At 42.9% G+C, this 18,025-nt stretch overlaps 1 protein-coding gene and 1 long non-coding RNA gene across 7 annotated transcripts in view; one reads left to right on the top strand and one right to left on the bottom strand.

Moving 5' to 3' along the window:
• The first annotated feature begins 1,011 nt into the window (after positions 1-1,011).
• The window catches only part of sema4ab (sema domain, immunoglobulin domain (Ig), transmembrane domain (TM) and short cytoplasmic domain, (semaphorin) 4Ab), a 44,842-nt gene continuing 27,828 nt past the window's right edge, over positions 1,012-18,025 (top strand). For 2 of the 6 annotated variants that reach the window (XM_088010040.1, XM_088010039.1), the window contains exons 1-5: positions 7,013-10,328; positions 10,402-10,564; positions 11,465-11,625; positions 17,111-17,170; positions 17,839-17,937. In XM_088010040.1, coding sequence (XP_087866166.1) covers positions 10,260-10,328; positions 10,402-10,564; positions 11,465-11,625; positions 17,111-17,170; positions 17,839-17,937 — 552 coding nt within the window. In that variant the 5' untranslated portion in view covers positions 7,013-10,259. Of the gene's footprint in view, positions 1,507-2,639; positions 2,738-2,977; positions 3,192-7,003; positions 10,329-10,401; positions 10,565-11,464; positions 11,626-17,110; positions 17,171-17,838; positions 17,938-18,025 lie in introns of those variants that run through there. The other 4 variants (XM_088010042.1, XM_088010037.1, XM_088010038.1 and 1 more) reach the window with 4 other exon arrangements.
• On the bottom strand, positions 14,983-17,018 carry LOC148156344 (uncharacterized). The gene is made up of 3 exons (XR_015764596.1): positions 16,463-17,018; positions 16,045-16,119; positions 14,983-15,086 (listed from the first exon to the last, which is right to left on the bottom strand). It is a non-coding gene; the product is annotated as an uncharacterized LOC148156344 (long non-coding RNA).

The raw sequence follows: 18,025 nt of genomic DNA, 5'->3' as shown, positions 1-18,025 counted from the left end.
TATGAAAGAGATGCAAAAAAAAAAATGGTGATAATCGAACTTTACTGAGTTTTCACAAATCAGAAAAATGTTTCACAAATCCCAAACAAGGTTTTAAATATTCAGCTTGAAGAGGAGAATAATTCAGTCCAAGTTTCAAGTGTCTAGGTGTAGTAGCTTTTAAACTAGAGTCCATTAAAGATGCTGAAGGTAATGAAAAATTAGGTGGAATCGCCCTTTAGCTATGGGCTCTTTGCACCTCAGCTTCCGCGTTCGGGGTAAAGCGGCTCGATTGTTTCCGATCCAATACAAATATAATTTACATTAGGTGCTTGCAGTGCTTGGCCAAGGTTTGTACATCGATCCGAAGCCCCAACAAGTCAGCTGGAGAAAGGTTTTAAGATGTTCGCCTCGTTATACATTCACTGACACGAAGGTGAGTTTTACTTAAACTTTATGGCTAACATTAACGTTAGCTTATGCTAGTAGGCAATATTCTCGGATATTTTTCTTGTAAAATGTGCTATTTAAGTATCTAAACATTCTAACGGACAATGTATTTATCTTATTTTCAAGTATATTATGTGTGTTTATTGTCGTTAGTGTCACAGACTAATGGGGAAGTTACGGTTCGGACTTTTTACTTCCGAAGCCTGACGGAGCTCAACAAGCCTCATAGCTTGACAGTAGCGCAGCTCTGGTGTCAGAGATCTGGTTCAGCTGTTCAGGTTCAAAGTTGCTGCTTTTAGAAAAATATGACCGTGTTGCTTCATGTCTCTGTGTTATTTCGTTTTATTACCTTTGCATGTTTCTTGTGAAGAGCTCAGATAGGACGGTGTTTACAGCAGTGTGTTCAGGCGGATCAGTTGCTCGGCTGTCTGGCTCTGGTCTGCTCTCTCGTTCCCATAAACTCTTTCAGGCTGAATATAGAAGTGATTCCATGGAAATAACTCAGGGAGGCTCCTTTATTTACCATCCCCGGTAGTTTTAGGCTGATCCGGAGTGAAATGAAGGCTGCAAACTTTGCTGTGCAGCGTTAGCTGGTGGCGACAGATATTTACAAGCCATCTTCTTAATTCAGGATAGCTTGGAAATTAACGAAAACTTAAAAGCCCATTATATTAGGAAGACAACAATGTTAATAGTATTGTTTTTTTGCATCTGAAATACGACTTGGTCTTTTCTACCAGTCATGGTAACTCAAAGCGGAAAAAAGTGAGCCGCATTAGCTCCTGGAGATGTGACGTCAACGCCTTAGGTGCAAAGAGCCCATTGGAAGCTAGCGGTCTTGATTCCGCCCTCCTTCTGCTGCACTTTCTCAACAACTTCCGGTTTTCTAGCTGCTGTCGTAGCTATCAGCAACTGCAGATGCTTTGTGCTCACCGTCGGCAGTTTCGGGTAGATTGATCAGTAGAACCGCTCTGCGGTTTGCTTAAAGTGGATGGCTGCAGGTCTACCGAGGAGGATCAGCCAGACAACAGCGGTCACATGAGAAAGAAAGGAAGGCTGCGATGGAGAAGAGCCACAGTAAGACCAGGCTGAACAAACTGTGTCTGTGTATCGGTACTGAAATATACAGAATGTGAGAGCGTTGTTTTGCAAGAAATGATAATAAAAAATAAAGTTACAGAAACCACACGGAATAAAATGAGCAGATAAGTGGCTGTTGTTGGTGTGAAATTTAAAGTCAGTACTTTGCGCTTACGGCCTTCAGACTGAGAAGCAAAAGAGTGATCATCTGAACTCAAGTGTTTTAGCAGCTTAACACACTTTATAGAAACACACAACTATAAATCTCTGTCCTCACTGCTTCTAACGCTGGACAAGTTGACAGAAAATAGTTTGTGCCACACAAGTGTTATTTAAAACACCCGCTAGGGGGCACTCCAGCTAGCTCTGACCAGACACCCCAACCTGTATTTATAATAGAATAGAAACATCCTGTATTGTCCCATCCTTTATTGAAACATGGGGAAATTTCTGTGCAACAGCAGCAAAGTGAGCCAGGCAATCAAAGTAAAGTCGTGTGACTCAATATTTAAAAATAGAATAGAAAAAAAAGGGCAGAATATTAACATAATTACTGTGTACATTGTGAGAAACCATCATTTTGATGACCACACAAGAAACAGAAAAAGTCTAAGTGCTGCACCAAAGTTGCCCAGACGCTGCAAAGTAAGCTGGTGCTGCCGTTTGTTTTCCAACTACATGCAGTATCAGTCATGCTTAATCAGTTAGAATAACATGACATTTCAGATGTTACCCTGGACTCTGTAGGAGGAATCATCTTGAAGGACCATGAAAACCGAGTTAAAATCATCATTTATTAAAGCCAAATAAGTGGTAACATTGTTTTGGAAAGATAGAGAAACGGCTTACCATTTCAGTGTTAGTTCATCACCATGCTTCCTTATGGGAAACACAGAAAATGGCCCAGGATATCAGCTTCTGGTTCGTTTTCTAGGCCTCTATCTATCCACACTCCTCATTTGCATAATGAGGCAGAAATTCATAAGGAAAAAGAAAAGAAAAGGAGACAAGGAAATGTAAGAAGAAGAAACACTTGTATAAGGAAAAGGAAAAAACAAACAATATACATAAATTTATGCTTTTACCTTTTATTTTGTAAAGTTTTGTTTTCCACAACAATGTCTCTGCAGTGAAATTCCCATCATCCATTTCAAGGTTGTGCCTTTAGTCCCGACAAGCAAGTCCAGATGTGAAACAAAGTTGTTAACCACTGTATTAAAGACTGCAGGTAAATCCAGCAGCACCAAGACAGCAGGACTAACAGTCATCTTATAATAATCATAAATAATTATTAAAACACAGAGTTTCTGTGCCTCTTTAAAGTTGATTTTTCAGATTTCACTGCATTTCTGTCTGTAGCTGTTCTTGATAAGAACATTCTGAACATGACTTTAAACACTAGAATAAACAGTGACGATTTAGTGAACATAGCAGCAAATTATGTGATGTGTCTCTGATTCTGTTGCAGGTCTGAATATGGTTTGAGGTTCCAGTATAGCTACGATTCCTCCCTGCTGAGTCTCTGAGGATGTGATGGTCATCTAACCCAGTGCTCGCCTTCTGACTGTCCATGTCATCAGAGCTAATGGACAGTTTCTGCTTGCTGCGTCTCACCGTAACCCTGCTGGCTCTGCTGAACCCATGCCTGACCAGGCTGACTCCCAGAGTCTCCTTCCCAATGGGTGAGTGAAGCCTCGTCTTTGTGTTCCACATGATTGATGGTCTGATACTGGAAGACAGCGAACGCTTTACCCTTCACTTTCAGGAATGAAGCACTGTGCCTCTAAGTGAAGTGCCTAACAGAGGCGCTGAGATGAAGGGAAGCAGCGTTAGGCACTAACAGGTTAGAGGGGCAGTATTATGTTAAAATGACTTTTTTGAGCTTTGCGTCATGTTATAAAGTTATTCCCTCAACAAAATGGAGTGTTGCCTTGTTTCTTTAATGCATATTTGAGAAATCCTTGAATCTCCAACGGCAACCATTCAGCTGTGCAAAACGCCTGGGGGGACCAATTAGCAAAAACCTGGTTGAACCGCTCAGTATACAAGCTACTTCTCTGTGCAATGCTGGTAAACACATTAAGGCAGTGGTTCCCAAACTCTTTCTCCTGGGCCCCCCCAGTGGTTTCCAAACTATCTGCCCCCCGCCCCCCATGGCTTACAAATTGTAACTGTCTTGAACAATCTGTGTGAGCGAGGGGGGGTGTTGGATTTAGAGACTCTGTTATACTCTGCCCTGGCTCCAGACAAATAAGGGGGTGGGGTTTTTGGGGGGCAAAATGAATCGTAGCTGAACATAGAACACAACACCAATAGCCTACAAGCTACTTGTTAACAAGCTTAAGGTGCTGTATTAATATTAGCTAGCTAGTCACCTTTTAGTTAACTTTACCTGCATCCAACAGCTTTACTCAACAGTCTGTTAGTTTGGGGGAAAAACTGAAAAGTTATTTGCGTTTTGCTGCCAGGATTCTAACACACCACACACCTGCGCAGCTCTGCACAGCAGCAGGTCTCCTTCACTGCCACACAGGTGTAAACCCAGCGCAAGCGTCGTAGCGCTCATGTTGCGTTTATAGGCGGCTCGGAAAAACAGGTTACAACATGTTAACGGATTAAACAGTTTTAACTGCTGATAAAAGTGACAGAGGACACAGATATGGGAAGTGCAGAAACCCCTACTGTATCAAATTGACAGAGGAATAACAGAGAATTGGCCATTCTAAGGTAAAAACCGAGCGCATACAGCGTTTATTTTTCTGTTTTTTTTTTGTTTTTTTTCATCCAGACGGCTTCCCGCACACCCGCAATGGCACGGCGCCCACAGTTTGGGAACCTCTGCATTAAGGTGTTAAGAGAGGAACAATGCTGTGACGACTTCCTGTTGGAGGAGTTTCAGAAACAGTTTGCATTTTTAAAGAGAAAAGGGCCCAATTTTAAGGTGTTAAATTACAAAGTCAATTTTATTTTAATTCATATTTTATATATACAGCATATGTACAGCAATTGAAGGTAATATAATTACTTGATTGGGCTATGAAATGCCACTATTGTTAGGATTCGGGTCAGTGTGAGTGGTCTTTTCTATAGAGGATCTCGGAAGAGAGCTGACAGGCTGACGCACCGGCAGCTGATTCCAGATGATTGACTGGCAGATCTTTAAGAAGCGGAGGAACAGTCACTCATCGCTCGATGATCCCATTTTGTTGGTCAGAGTCAACCCTGAACCCATGCTTTAGATGTTTTTTGAGAGGACTCAAGTAATTTTGTGTCTGCTTTCAGGAAACGGCGAGCCGCCGGGAACAAGCCAAGAACCACGCCTGGACATTAAGATCCCTCCTGCCGAAGCCAAACATCTCCCGGATCCTAGCCCTCCCCTTCAAGCTACGGCCACACGAAAGACAAACCCAAGCAGAACCCCCTACCATCCTGTGGGACTTAATTTGTACGAACCATCTACAATTAAAAAAACCTTTTCACTAAACCGGTGTTGAGAGTACTTGCATGTGGGTCAGGAAACTTAAATCCAACATGACAGAACCATCGAGCCAAGTTGACCCAGCAAGTACTCTCCCAAGACCCGCTTTAAGCTCAGCCGAACTCTTAGCTCGTCACGATGCCATGCTCTGTACTTTATTGGATCAACAGAATTTCCAGGGACAGATAATGAATCAACTGAGAACGTCAATCTCAGGACTGTCAAATAGACTGGATCAGAATCCCCAGCCTCCTAATACAGCCGACGCAGCAGCAGCAGCCGCCGCTGCCCCTCCACCCGGGACGGAGTCTTCCACGCAGTCAACCCCGGCGGGAGCGCACCGGGGCCGAGAGATTTCGCTTCCGACGCCTGATCACTATTCTGGGGAGATTGGGAAGTGCGGGGGCTTTATTTTGCAATGTTCCATCGTGTTTTGCAGAGCTCCAGAATCATTTCCGGATGACTCTGTCAAGATGGCGTATATGATCGGGTTATTAAAGGGGAAAGCCCTGCGTTGGGCAGAAGCTAAATTTAGCCTGGCATCTCTCTCTCAAACACCGTTTGTTACCTTTTTAAGTGAGCTAAAGCAAACATTCGGCTATGCAGAGTCTAGTTCAGAAATCACGCACCAGCTTTGGAACTTGAAGCAGGGATCCCGTTCTGCAGCTGAATTCGCTATAGATTTCCGCACCCTTGCAGCTACGTCCGGGTGGAATGACGAAGCTCTTAAAGGGGCTTTCATTCAGACTCTAAATGAGACCCTTAAGGATGAGCTGGCCTACAGGGACGAACCACCCAATTTGGAGGCTTTAATATCCCTGGCTATCAAGATTGACAATAGACTGCGAGGCAGGTCTCGAGAGAGGAAAGGATCAAAACCTGTATTCTTTCCAGACAGTTTCACTCCCGGGGTTGCCATGGAAACTCCACCGGACACGCTCCCTCCCGAGGAACCCATGCAGATTGGCCGTACCAGGATTTCCCCCACAGAAAGGCAACGAAGACTAGAAGCCCGAGCCTGCTTTTACTGCGGTCTCTCCGGCCATTTTGTCGCCGCATGTCCTGCTCGGTTAAAAGGAAAAGCCCACCAGTGAACACGGGAGTCCTGGTGGGTGGATGTACCAGTTCGATCTCCCGATTTTCTCTTCCTGCCTCTCTTTGCTTCAATCATCCATCCATCCATCCATCCATCCATCCATCCATCTTCTTCCGCTTATCCGGGATCGGGTCGCGGGGGCAGCAGCTTCAGAAGGGAGGCCCAGACTTCCCTCTCCCCAGCCACTTCTTCCAGCTCCTCCGGGGGAACCCCAAGGCGTTCCCAGGCCAGCCGAGAGACATAGTCCCTCCAGCGTGTCCTGGGTCTTCCTCGGGGCCTCCTCCCGGTGGGACGTGCCCGGAACACCTCACCAGGGAGGCGTCCAGGAGGCATCCTGACCAGATGCCCGAGCCACCTCAACTGGCTCCTCTCGACGTGGAGGAGCAGTGGCTCTACTCTGAGTCCCTCCCGGATGACCGAGCTTCTCACCCTATCTCTAAGGGAGAGCCCAGCCACCCTGCGGAGGAAACCCATTTCGGCCGCTTGTATCCGGGACCTCGTTCTTTCGGTCATGACCCAAAGCTCATGACCATAGATGAGGGTGGGAACGTAGATCGACCGGTAAATCGAGAGCTTCGCTTTTTGACTCAGCTCTCTCTTCACCACGACGGACCGGTACAGCGCCCGCTTCACAGCAGACGGTGCCCCAATCCGCCTGTCGATCTCCCGCTCCCTTCTTCCCTCATTTGTGAACAAGATCCCCAGATACTTAAACTCCTCCACTTGAGGCAGGACGACCCCCCTGACCCGGAGAAGGCACTCTACCCTTTTCCGGCTCAAGACCATGGCCTCGGATTTGGAGGCACTGAGCCTCATCCCAGCCGCTTCACACTCGGCCGCGAACCGCTCCAGTGAGAGCCGCAGATCACGTTCCGATGAAGCCAAAAGGACCACATCATCCGCAAAAAGCAGAGATGCGATCCTAAGGCCACCAAAATGGATCCCCTCAACACCTCGGCTGCGCCTAGAAATTCTGTCCATGAAGGTAATGAACAGAATCGGTGACAAAGGGCAGCCTTGCTTCAATCAAAGGTCAGTTAACCTCTCTGCACTAATTGATTCAGGGTGTGAAAAAAACCTGATCGATAAGGAACTGGTTAAAAATCTTAATGTACCTACTATTTCTCTTCCCGCTCCGATCCAAGTCTCTGCCCTGGATGGAGGAGTTCTGCCAGTCATTTCACAACAGACTAAACCTATCGAACTTCTGGTTTCAGGCAATCACCGAGAGTTTCTGACCTTTTATGTGTTTCCCTCCCCACAGAGTCCTTTGGTGCTGGGCATGCCCTGGTTGAGACAACATAATCCTCACCTTAACTGGTATGAGGGAAGAGTGGAGTCATGGAGCAGAAGCTGTCATGCAACCTGTCTGATGTCAGCCTTGACGAACCTTAAACTGGACACCACCCAGGAGGACGAAGATGATGCCCAGGATCTGTCGAAAGTGCCTCCAGAATATCATGACTTAAAACTGGTGTTTAAAAAAAATAAAGCGCTTTCACTTCCTCCCCACCGCCCCTATGACTGCGCTATTGATCTCCTTCCTGGCGCTCCGCTGCCCTCGAGTCGGCTGTATAACATTTCTAAGCCAGAGAGGGAGAGTATGGTGAAATATATTAATGAGTCACGAGCTGCAGGCATTATCCGCCCCTCTACGTCTCCGTTAGGGGCCGGATTTTTTTTTTGTATCTAAGAAAGACGGTTCTCTCAGGCCATGTATTGACTACAAATGTCTTAATCAGATCACAGTTAAGAACAAGTATCCTCTTCCCCTTCTCACCTCAGCTTTTGAACCGGTTCAGGGCGCCACAGTGTTCACGAAATTGGATTTGCGAAATGCTTACCATCTTGTCCGCATCCGGGAAGGGGATGAATGGAAAACCGCGTTCAAAACTCCATTGGGCCATTTTGAATATCTGGTTATGCCATTTGGTCTGACGAACGCTCCAGCGGTTTTCCAATCTCTCATTAATGACGTGCTGCGTGATTTTCTGGATCAGTTTGTGTTCGTTTACCTGGACGACATCCTGATCTTCTCTAAGAACATAACGGAACACAAACAGCACGTCAGACTGGTCCTGCAGCGCCTCCTTGAGAACAGTTTGTACGTTAAAGCGGAGAAGTGCGAGTTTCATGTACCTTCCATCTCGTTCCTGGGTTTCATCTTGGAGAGCGGGCAGGTGAAGCCGGATCCGGAGAGGATTCGCGCAGTTCTGGATTGGCCGACTCCCTCCTCCCGGAAACAGTTACAACGTTTTTTGGGTTTTGCTAATTTTTATCGGAGGTTTATACGTAACTACAGTCAAACTGCAGCCCCCATGACAAGTCTCACATCCACCAAGACCCAGTTTACCTGGACTCCTGAAGCAGAAGCAGCTTTTTCGGCTCTGAAGGAGAAGTTTGCTGGTGCTCCTGTTCTGATCCAACCGGACCCTTCTCAGCAGTTCACGCTGGAGGTGGATGCCTCTGACTCGGGGGTTGGAGCGGTCTTGTCTCAGGTCTCGCTCTCAGATCATAAACTGCATCCGTGTGCCTTTTTTTCTCGCCGGCTGTCACCTTCTGAAAGGAACTATGATGTGGGGGATCGTGAGTTGTTGGCTATTAAAATGGCTTTCGAGGAGTGGCGTCATTGGCTGGAGGGGGCTGAGTTTCCGATCGTGGTGTGGACAGATCATAAAAATTTGTCCTACCTACAGACGGCCAAGAGGCCTCAAAGCCCAGCAGTCCGATCCTGATCCGGGTACCGGTTCCTCGGACCGCACCTATGTGCCCCTTTCTGTTCGTTCCTGGGTAATTCATTGGGCCCATGCATCTCGTTTTTCTGGCCACCCGGGCTCCGGTCGGACCACAGCATTAATTAGGCGCTCCTTCTGGTGGCCATCCCTGAACAAGGATGTTAAGGATTATGTCTTAGCCTGCCCTACATGTGCTAAAAACAAGTCTCACCATCAACCTCCCAGCGGCCTCTTGCAGCCTTTACCTGTTCCGGGACGTCCTTGGTCACACGTGGCTCTCGATTTTGTTACCGGTCTGCCTCCTTCTAAGGGGTTCACGGTCATACTTACCATTGTTGATCGTTTCTCCAAGGCCTGTCATCTGGTGCCCCTTAGAAAATTGCCCACAGCTAAGGAAACTGCTCTTTTGCTTGTCAAACATGTTTTCAGGCTCCATGGGATTCCTACAGAAATCCTGTCTGATCGGGGGCCCCAGTTCGTCTCCAAGGTATGGAAAGATTTTTGTGGCGCGCTTGGGGCTAAAGTGTCCTTGTCTTCTGGTTTCCACCCCCAGACCAATGGGCAGACAGAGCGCATGAATCAGGAGATGGAATCTACGCTTCGTTGTATGTGTTCCTCCAACCCCTCATCGTGGTCCTCCCATCTGCCCTGGGTTGAGTATGCCCATAATTGCCACATTTCCTCTGCTTTGGGTCTGTCCCCGTTTGAATGTTCTCTGGGTTATCAACCTCCCCTTCTCCCTTCAGATGAGCCTCAGAATGCTGTCACTTCTGTTCAACACCATATCCGTAAGTGTCAGCGCATTTGGAGGGAGGCTACTGCAGCTTTGAATCGGACGGCGGCCCAGAACCGCCGTTTTGCTGATAGAAAAAGAAAACCAGCATCTGTTTATTGCTCCGGTCAGAAGGTTTGGCTTTCGGCAAAAGACATTCCCCTCAAAGCTGCATCTAAAAAAATGTCTCCCAAGTTTCTGGGCCCTTTTGAGATCCAGGCTGTTCTGAACCCCTCGGCAGTTCGGCTCAAGCTTCCATCTTCCCTCAGGGTCCATCCGGTTTTTCATGTTTCCCTGCTCAAGCCTGTGAAGTCCTCCCCCTTTGTCCTCCTATTAACCCCCCACCCCCGGCCCGTTGCATCGATGGGGGTCCAGCCTATACCATTAATAAAATACTGGATGTCCGTCGTCGGGGAAGGGGTTTCCAGTACCTGGTGGATTGGGAGGGTTACGGCCCAGAAGAGCGCTCTTGGGTCCCTAGGTCATTTATTTTAGATGAGTCCGTTCTTAGGAAGTTCCACGCCTCCAGGGTTTCTGGGTCGTCCAGACCGCCAGGTGGCGGTCATTGAGGGAGGGGTACTGTTAGGATTCGGGTCAGTGTGAGTGGTCTTTTCTATAGAGGATCTCGGAAGAGAGCTGACAGGCTGACGCACCGGCAGCTGATTCCAGATGATTGACTGGCAGATCTTTAAGAAGCGGAGGAACAGTCACTCATCGCTCGATGATCCCATTTTGTTGGTCAGAGTCAACCCTGAACCCATGCTTTAGATGTTTTTTGAGAGGACTCAAGTAATTTTGTGTCTACTTTCAGGAAACGGTGAGCCGCCGGGAACAAGCCAAGAACCACGCCTGGACATTAAGATCCCTCCTGCCGAAGCCAAACATCTCCCGGATCCTAGCCCTCCCCTTCAAGCTACGGCCACACGAAAGACAAACCCAAGCAGAACCCCCTACCATCCTGTGGGACTTAATTTGTACGAACCATCTACAATTAAAAAAACCTTTTCACTAAACCGGTGTTGAGAGTACTTGCATGTGGGTCAGGAAACTTAAATCCAACATGACAACTATATGTTTGGAAAGTACATAACACTGCCCCTTTTAAAAGATAATTTTAGTTAAAAGTCTATTTGAGAAGAACTATATAACTGAAGCCTACCAATGCTTTCAGAAAATGGAAATCATTGGAATTATGATAGAACGCAGTAAACCAGTTACAGTATTAGGATTGAAATAATTTGACAGAATACAGAACTCAAAATGTATGCAAAATCTCAAAACATTTTTTTTTTTTCTGGAGGCGAGACTGTACAACATCAGGAAGACATGTATTTCTGTTTTTATTGCTGGAAACTGTGACGATTACAATATTCCCAGTTTTGTCTGTTGTACACCACTCTGAGCTTTTGTGTCACAGCCACCAGCAATGTTCATCAGGTTTGGACATTGAAGACCTGATAATTGGCCAAGTATATCACTGAGATGCAGAGCATAAATGCATGACACATAAATTGTAGCAGTCTACCAAATATTGTTCCAAAACGGTACTTAGTGACACTTACATTGTGATGAGGATCTTAGTGACACTTACATTGTGATGAGGATTCATTCAGTATGCTGTGCATAAAACCAGCTAAGATTCTATTTTAAAAAGTTTCCCTGCATACCAAGCTGGTGATTTATTGCTCAGTAACTTTGCGTCCATCATTTTTCTCATCCCATTGATACTTTTCTGACTTCTCTGACATGATAAACTTCAATATCATGTAAGCTTTTGTTTGGTCTCCTGTCCAATAAGAGGCCCCATCTGTTTACACCTTTAGCTCTTTTATTCTGTTCTTAACTGAGATGTATTGCTGTGTGTTAAATAACAGGTAGCCCAGGGAGACCTCTCACCTGCTTCAGCAGCCATGACCTCAGTAACACCACAACCCTTCTTCTCAGTGCGGATGGAGAAAAGCTGTATGTAGGAGCACGTGATGCTGTGTTACTGCTGGATGTTGGTCATAAAGACACTGTCCTCCTGAGGAGCAAGGTGAGGGAACAACAAAAAGTTCTTGAGGTCGATGTAATGATGTACTTGTTTTTCATAGCTTGACATTTTCTGTGTTTTTTGCGTTGTATTTGTGGCTGCCTCTTGCCTCTTCTCCATTTGCGGCCTTTTCACTGATTATGTGTGGCCTGCCCGAACAGGTGGTTGATGCAGATGGAGACTTTTTTTTTCTTTAATTAGATCAAAATTAAGACGGACAAATTAAATTTTCTACAATGGAATTTATTAAGTACAACTCAAAGTATTTGTTTTTAACAACCATGCTTTCTGTTTAATTTGATGGTAAATAGGACGACATTTATCAACTGACTTCTACTTAGACTTTAGAGAGCCCAAATCTGCTTTGAGTTAATTTGTTAAACCTGACTTACTAAAGAGAGTGACCCAAATCCTGGTCTTATTTGCTGAAAACAGGGTGAATATTTTTTTCATCTGAGCCCAAAATAATTTACAAGCAGGATTTATTTCTTTTAATAATGTGAACAACTCAAAGTTCTACAATGATTTAAACTTCCCTTTCCAACAAAAAACTAACTTCTTTAAAATTATTGTATAATTTGTTTATCATTGAGCATCAAAAAACAAAAAATACTGTACATCTTTTGTGATTTAAAAAAAAATTTTGGCCAGTGAGTACTTTTGACTTGACGATTTTGGTCCAGGTGACAAAAAGTTTGGACGCCACTGATGTAGATGAATGTAATGGACTTTTTAGTGGTTTCATTAAGTTTCATCCAATAAAACCTAGGATAAGCACCACATTAAGTTTCCTTTGGAAGTCACAATTCAACCGTGCAAAGTCCCACTGCAGTACATGGCAACACAGTGGAGCAAAGGCTGAGCTGTTTGCAACGTAACAATGCCAAACACTGGTCACTATGTCATGTAATGCCACAGCATATAAAGAACAACAGTTCAGTGGTGATTAGAGGCCATACATTCACCAGCAGCTGAAGCCTCTGGTAGTCTGACTCAGTCATCATCAGCAGTTCAGTGCAGAAACTAAACACTGAGCTGTTTGGTATAGGTTCTAGACGGTTAAGGGTCATCTGAGATGTGACCATCAGGTTTTGTTCTTTGGGTTTTCTGTTTTAACTCTGATTTGCTTCTGAGAATTTATGAAAATTGATGTTTTCTTTACTGAAATGTTTGTTACTCTTACATTATGGGATCATTGTTGCATGGAAGCAGCCTTTTTCCTTTGTCCTAAACCAGTAGTGACATAATAAATGTTGCCTGTTGTTGCACTCTCTGGTGGTTGATATGGACATTACACTCATACTTATGGAGTGAAAATAGTCTCAAAATATCTGTGTGTGTGTAAAAAGATTTGTGTGTGTGTAAAGTGATTTGTGCGTGTGTAAAAAGACTTGTGTGTGTGTAAAATGTTTTGTACGTGCGTAACAGGATTTGTGCGTGTGTAAAAAGATTTGTGCGTTTGTAAAAAGATTTGTGTGTGTGTGTGTAAAAATATCTGTGTGTGTAATACTGGATTTGTAAACCTTAAAAATAAAATAAACCTTCTCCTACCCCTATACATGTTGAAAAAGTACACACAAATCACCTGGTACACACACACAAAACTGCATTTACACACAGATCCGGTTACGAGTGCACAACTATTTTTGAGACTCATTTCACGCTTCGGGGAAGCTCCCATATTTGTGTGTAGATGGTGCGTTTACATGCTAGTAAAAGCTGGGGCATCTGAGTTTTGCTCTGAGTCTAGTGGTTTTATCCTCTGACGTTTCGCACTGTGCTTGTGCCGAAGTGGCAAATACTTTAGTTCATGGAAAACGGTATATCTCAGCACTTCCTTATATTATCGTAAAATTATTTATAGACATATTGTGGATTTTTAAGCAGTACAGGAGACTAAGTGGTCTGAAAAGCGACCACTGGGTGGCGGGTGGCGGAATGGTTCGCTGGCCAGAAAAATAGCCAGGCAAACCCAGAAGCAAGACGGAGCGTCCCGGTGGTCTGTCCTCCGAAGTAAGTAGGAGCTAAACTTGCAGGCTTTGCCCTCCGATTATAATGAGACATGGAGCAATTATAAATGATTTCAGGTTACGTTTTATATGTCTGGTATTTTGATACTCTGCTCTCCTCATATGTTTCTGTTAGTGGGAGCTAATGTTTATGCCAGCTATGCTACGTTAGCTGTTGGGAGCTGAGTCCGTGTATTTTTATTGTCTCATTCTGCACAGTTTGAATCTTTAATCCATAAAAAATGATCTCTGTGTAGTTCTTACAGTATCTGTTTTGCCCAAAAGGTTCCAATCACATTTCTAAGTCAAGTTGCTGACTGATATTTGTATCTATAGTTTGTGAGATATTCTGATTTGCCTTTTACTTTATTCACTAAGTAAATATAATTAAGTGAAATAAATAGCCTTTCGATTCTAGTTTATTGACTTTCTGTGTATAAATAACATTTTATATTTATCTCTACACAGGATGAAACGGCTGACTGATGGATCGGGTCTGGTGTTATTTGACTTACTGGAGGATCAGGATCTTTCAGATCTCATCTACCTTCTGATCCGATGGAGCTGCTGCAGGAACACACTGATCCTCTAACAGGATCCTCAGATCCAGGCATTGATGTCTGGTGTCCTGCAACATTTAGATATGTCCTGGTCCAACACACCTGAATCAAATGGCTGCTTAGGACAGTCAAGTCCTCCAGAGTCGTGCTAATGACCTCTGACCTCATGATTTGACTCAGGTTCGCTAAAGAATAGACATCTAAAGATTGGAGGACACCGACCCTTATGAACTGGAGTTAAAACCCTGCTATACAATTTTCACTTAATCGTAATTACATTTATTTGCGTACAGTGGAAATTTTACCTGTGTTGAGGTAGATGAGTTTACATAGCGTCTTTACTTTAAAACCATTTTGGTTTCCATTTATTGAGAGTAAATTACTAACATTTAACCATAGTTTGATCACTGCTTTATGACAGAAAAAAGTTTGATGTCACAAATATAAGATTTTAATAGAGGCATCATTCAATTTGTACTGTAGAAAGAAGATGACAAGTGTTTCCTGAATTAACTTTAATGTTCACCTCACTGCACACAAAGGACAGATTAAATATTTAAGATTGCAACAAATCTGTTGAATCTTTAACAAAATAGGTTCAGATTAACATGGGTGGATTTACAGCTGCCTAAAGTTAACAATAAAATGTCTTCAAACGTACATGGATGTTCAAATATTTACTATAATCAATTAACAAAAGAAAACACCATAAAGCTGTTTATTCAGATAAGACCAAGGTCAGTCTGTACAGATTAAGGATATACCATAACATCTACCAACAGAGCAGGTTAACTACTGTAGTTGTTTGAAAGGCATCTTGGTTCAGTAGATGGCTCAGTTTGAAGCTTCAGGTTTTGGTGTTGAACCTCCTAGAATCTCAGCTGCTGCAGATTGTCTGAAGATGCAGAGAAAAGTACAGACAGTTAGTCTACAGTTATGTTGATTTTCATGAACAGCTGATGCACTGACAAACCTGACTGTGACAGAACATTACTGAACCTGAAAATTACTTGAATCATCACAATGTATGTAGAAATTTTTATTTTTATGTTGATCAAATGTTTTACATTAAATGTTTTGCTGTGAAGGCTATGTGGTGCTTTAAATAAATGTATAAAATATTTATTTTCTTATGTATGTCTTTATTAGCTCTCAATTGTGTCATAATATCAATTGAGAAAAAAACTTACTGCTTGTGAAAATCTAAACCATCTGAATACATTTTACCATCTTCATTTTAATAAATGAAGATGAACAGGAACAGCAGGTTTGTCCTGGTTTGCAGACGAGGTATATATTTGTTTAAGGGCCGATGAAATGGGGTCCAGACACAAACACAGTTTAATCTGAAGATTCTGGAGGATGTGTGAATAGGTCTGTTACCATGAAAAAAAATTACTGTATGATAAGTTGTTCCAAAGCTCTCAACAAACGATAATATAGTTCTTTTGAGACCATTTTTTAAGTTATATGATGGTAATGGCGAAATAATAATGCAAGAATACATTCTCAAAGGTCATTAAACTTTAAATTCTAATGAACATTTAACACTGGCACTGGAAGACATTTTTAGTATCCAGAATAAATAAAACTAATGAATTTTCAAGTCTTCTTAAACAAAGTTGCTTTTCAAAATAAGGTCTAATCGAGACCAAAGTACCAAACTGAAGACTTTTATTATCCAGTTTTTGGTATAAAGAGAGAAAAAAAGAGAAACAATAAATCATGCCAATGGAAATGATTGAGTTTGTTTTAATAAATCTGATTAATTTATTGATTTATTCTGACAGGCCTATGTGTGAACATTAGACTAAATCCTTCAGTATGTTGTAAAGTCAACATAAATGAAGTACCTTTCAGTTTGTTACGGTGAATAAAGTCTAGCTGCAGATGATGTTCCTGCAGGTCCAGATCTACCTTCATTACTGCTGAAGCAACAAAATACGGTTTCAGTGATGGTGACCAACATCTATAACTGCCATAATCTCCTGAAGATGCTTGTCGACTTCGGCATCATAAAACTTAATCAACCTGGGTTAAAGTTAAGACTGAAGACAGACTATCAAACTGTGTGACAGTAAAAATCCACGCTTAGCTCCCAACAGCTAAAGTAGCAGAGCTGACATAAACATTAGCTCCCGCTAACAGAAACATGAGGAGGGCAGAGTATCAAAATACCAGACATATAAAACGTAACCTGAAATCATTTATAATTACTCCATGTCTCATTATAATCGGAGGGCAAAGCCTGCAGGTTTAGCTTCTACTTACTTCAGAGGACAGACCACCGGGACGCTCCGTCTTGCTTCTGGGTTTGCCTGGCTATTTTTCCGGCCAGCGAACCATTCCGCAACCCATTGGTCGTTTTTCAGACCACTTAGTCTCCTGTACTGCTTAAAAATGCTCAATATGTCTATAAATAATTTTAGGATATTAAAAGGAAGTGCTGATATATTCCGTTTTCCACGAACTAAAGTATTTGCCACTTCGGCACAAGCACAGTGCGAAACGTCAGAGGATAAAAACACTAGACTCAGAGCAAAACTCAGATGTCCCAGCTTTTACTAGCATGTAAACGCACCATCTACACACAAATCTAGGAGCTTCCCCGAAACGTGAAATGAGTCTCAAAAATAGTTGTGCACTCGTAACCGGATCTGTGTGCAAATGCAGTTTTGTGTGTGCATACCAGGTGATTTGTGTGTACTTTTTCAACATGTATAGGCGTAGGAGAAGGTTTATTTTATTTTTAAGGTTTACAAATCCAGTATTACACACTCACAGATATTTTTACACACACACAAATCTTTTTACACACGCACAAATCATTTTACACACACACAAATCTTTTTACACACACGCACAGATATTTTGAGACTATTTTCACTCCATACATACTGAATCTGTTGTTTTTTGTAGCTGGACTGGAGCCCTTCCGAAAAAGACCTAGAAGAGTGTTCCATGAAGGGCAAGAAAATGGCAAGTGTTGATTTGCATTTATGCACCAAATTCCTGTATGGACTAAATAACATTTTCCAGCCAGAACATTTAATCCCGAGGTATCAGTGATTAAAAACATTTAAATGATTACAGTGACAGTGGTGAGATAGTTCATATCATTCTCTCCATTCCAAAAAATAGGGACATAAAATATCATCATAATTTTAGAAATCATAATAGTGAGCTATTTAAAATAAAAATGTGCAAAGCATGTTAATAGATATAAATGTAACAGATCTGCTTGAGAAAATAAAAATCTCTTCATGTTTTCATTCTGACATTTCACTCTGAAAGTGTTATCCCATCATTGTCTACTGTAGTGACTACAGTAGACTATTTTCACTGTCTTTTAAAATCTACATCTACAGAAAATCATCCAGGTTCATCAACCTGAATATAGGGTTTACATTTCCACTGCATATGCTCTTTAGTGTTTTAATTTGTTCCACAAAGCATTGATGCTCATGGCACCCAAATGGCTAGCACCATTTGACCGTCACTATAGTAACGGATATCTCTGGGTAGAGCTGTAGACTTTGTGGGGCTCTAATCAGGTTCTAACTGATGGGTTAGTTATCAGTGGGAAACTGGTTTTATTGGTTTTATTTTATCATCTGAACTCTAACTTTTCTGTTTGGGTTTTTAAGGCGGACTGTCCCAATTTCATCCGAGTTCTGCAGTTCTTAAACAGCACTCACATGTACGTGTGTGGAACATTCGCCTTTAGTCCACGCTGCGCATATATCGTAAGTTTTTTATGCTGGCATATCTCTGCTGTAAGATCACTTCATGTTATTCAGTTAGGATAAACCTTTGCAGCTGTTTTCAGATGTT

This window comes from Poecilia mexicana, unplaced genomic scaffold (genome assembly GCF_051168715.1).
Source record: "Poecilia mexicana isolate PSO_F unplaced genomic scaffold, ASM5116871v1 scaffold_11, whole genome shotgun sequence".
NCBI classification, from domain to species: domain Eukaryota; kingdom Metazoa; phylum Chordata; class Actinopteri; order Cyprinodontiformes; family Poeciliidae; genus Poecilia; species Poecilia mexicana.
Note: the sequence above shows the minus strand (reverse complement) of the source record. Positions and strands in the feature narration are given on the sequence as shown.